The sequence below is a fragment of the Leishmania martiniquensis genome, chromosome 27, assembly GCF_017916325.1.
Source record: "Leishmania martiniquensis isolate LSCM1 chromosome 27, whole genome shotgun sequence".
Lineage (NCBI taxonomy): Eukaryota > Euglenozoa > Kinetoplastea > Trypanosomatida > Trypanosomatidae > Leishmania > Leishmania martiniquensis.
In genome coordinates, this window is record NC_090162.1 from 288,869 (window position 1) to 291,638 (window position 2,770).

General features: G+C 59.3%; 1 protein-coding gene across 1 annotated transcript; it reads left to right on the plus strand.

The window, feature by feature from the left end:
* Nucleotides 1-862: 862 nt before the first annotated feature.
* Nucleotides 863-2,215, plus strand: LSCM1_03413 (uncharacterized protein; the record flags this gene model as incomplete). The annotated part of the gene is made up of 1 exon (XM_067320955.1): nucleotides 863-2,215. The coding sequence occupies one exon, from the start codon at nucleotides 863-865 to the stop codon at nucleotides 2,213-2,215; it is 1,353 nt and encodes a 450-aa protein (XP_067177565.1).
* Between the last annotated feature and the right edge of the window lie 555 nt (nucleotides 2,216-2,770).

Consider the following 2,770-nt stretch of genomic DNA (forward strand, 5'->3'; position numbering starts at 1 on the left):
AACGCGCAGACACGTAGGTTGTTTCTTGTGATTGAAGACCACAGTTTGCAAAGGCGTAGACGAGCGGGTCAGCCTCGTCGACTGCGCCCATCTCACCGGCGGCGGGCGCAGAGCGTGGAAATCGGCATGGCGGCTTCCAGGGTGGTGGTGGCTAAAGTACCTCTCAGAGACGGCTATGGGCGAAGCAGGTGTCAGGGTGCCTTCGAGTAGAACAGAGGAGGCAGGAGCAACATGCTGCCGTGCAAAATCTACGTGCTCGCATGTGTGTGTGTATGTGTGTCTGCCCCGCCAGATCGTCGATGAGTGAGCCCCGCATTGATCTCCATTCGTCTATCCGCCCTCCCCCGGGTGTTCGCCTCTACGCTGTCGCTCATCCCGTTCGTGTTCACTCCTCCCCACTTTCCATCTGTGCTTCCTTTGTGCTTGAGGCACCTTCGTCTTATCGAGGCGGACGCAAGAGTGCCATGCACACACACACAAACACACACACACATATATAATGGCACATAGGTGGTGATGTGCCCCCGGCAGCGGGCACGCCAAGGCACAGCGTCTGTGTGGAAGGGGATATCCTCTGTTTCCTCCCTTCGTCTGACCCTAAAGCCGACGCTCACGTCGCTCCTCCGCTGTCGTCCTGCGTCGCACGGCTGCATGTTGATCTCGCCTCTCTCTCGCCCACTCTTCATCCCACCTACCTCTGTCTGCCCTTCTCTATCTCTTCCTTCATCTCTTTCGTTGTACGCACTAAATCTTTGCTGGTCGACCTGCTGTGGCACACGTTCTAGACCAACGCTGCGCTTTTTTTTCCGCTCTCTCTCTTTCTGTGCTTCATCACTTCGCGCGACGGCGCCCGAGCTCGTTGATGGTGTTGCAGAGACAGTGTGGCGTGAGCGGGAAAGCGGCTGATGCCCTCGTGACGCTTGTTCAGAGTTGCTACCCAACCGCCGGTGTTCTCTTCACCTCAGTTGCCCACAGCGCTACCACGACATCTGTGGGTAATATCCACCTTCCAGGTACGTTTGATGCATTACTGACTGTCCTACACATACGTGAAGCTCAGCGGCAAGGTCGGAGGGTAGACACGCTTGGGTGCCAGCGCGTCCTGGCACGACGCAATATCGTCCCTGCCGGCCCTGCCGGGAATGCGGCGTGGTCATGGTGGGCGCTGCTGTACGCGGCCGATGCTGTGGACAGCCCATTTTCTGGCGTTTGTGGGCAGCCATCGCCGTCATCCAGGGTGCCATGCGTCGGCCGGCCCATTCTTTGCTGCCCAGACGCTATCGTCTACATTGGCGGCGTCGAGACACTGGATGTGATGCGAGCTGTGGTTCCAAAGCTGGTGGAGGCGGTGCCTGCAGTTGAGACGCCGCGCAGCACCGTCGGCGCGGCTTCCGCCACACACGCAGCTGAGCGGCCGGCCCCGAAGTACTGCCGTCGAAAAGTCGACTGGACCGCCATCTGGACGGAGAAGCGGTGCGCCATGCGGGGAGTGGACTTGCTGGAGCTGTCACTGCCTGTGCCGAGCGACCTGTCCGGCTGTGGTGCCGATGCTCGTGAGCGGCTGCTCGTGTCCATTGCAAACCCTGATGTTACCTTGGCCGATTTGCAGCGGCAACCGCACAGTGGGCGGCGTGGCCCGTTTCGAACAGCCTTCGGCTTTTCTCTCCCTTGCTTGCGAGGAGCTCTGCCAGCGTCCGTGATACGTGCCGTTCGTGTGCTGCGCCGGTGGCAGCAGCACGTCGTGAGCTGCACTCCAAGCGCCAGCGCATTTTGGGTTTCGTCATTGGGCCACCTGCTGGAGGCTGCCGTCGGCGACCCAGCGTCTCCGCTGACGCAGCGGGCGGAGGCATGCAGGCGGCAGAGGCGAAAGCTGGGGTTATCTGAGATGGAGGTGCACCACCTTTCCGCGATTGTGCGGCCCGGCACTGCCCACGCAAGCACGGCAGAGCTGCCACCAGGGGCAGCAACGAAACTGCTGACATTTCTGCTAGCTTCCACCGTCCTACAGCTAGCGTCCACATCACCGCCTGAGACGTGGAACAGTAGAAACTACTTTCTGCCCGCGGAACGCTTGGATGATACGATGGACGCCGAGGTGTTGCGCCGTACCATGAGCGGTGAATCTGACATACATCTTACCTTTCCCGTCTTCTCTAGCCTCTACCCTGCCTCGCAGGGAGACGAGCACAGCCCTTCGAGCGAACCTCCTCCATGATTGCCGTTGTGCCGCTGCTGCTGGCAATGGCGAGTAGGAAAGACAGGACAGGGGCCGCGATACACACTCCAAGCCCTGGAAATCGTTTCTATGCGGTACCGGCTTGTCGTGAATGCTCTGTGGTGGTTGTGCTGCTTTCCCACGATGGTGTCCGCAGCGCCTTCTGTGCATTTGCGCCCCCTCCCTCCGACACGCACACAAACACACACACACATGCCTCAAGATGGTGGAGGAGGCTGTTGTCTTCACAGTTGGTGCGCGTATCACAATGGACACGAGAGAGCGAGAACAGGAACGTGGATCCAGAAAAATATGCATCTGCAGACTAACTGGATTTTTTTTTTGGAGGGAGAGGGGAGTAGGGCAAGACGTGTTGGATCCCACCTGCACGATGCTCTTCACCCTGGCTTGCTCTCTCAAGCTACTCCGTGCTACCTTGGTAGCCGGGGCGCTGCAGAGCACAGATATCCCGCATCTGTGCATTTCTTCCCTTTGGCTCAGGTGCTATCCTTACCAGCGCCGTATCGGACGACGATGACGTTCGTCAGCGCTGTC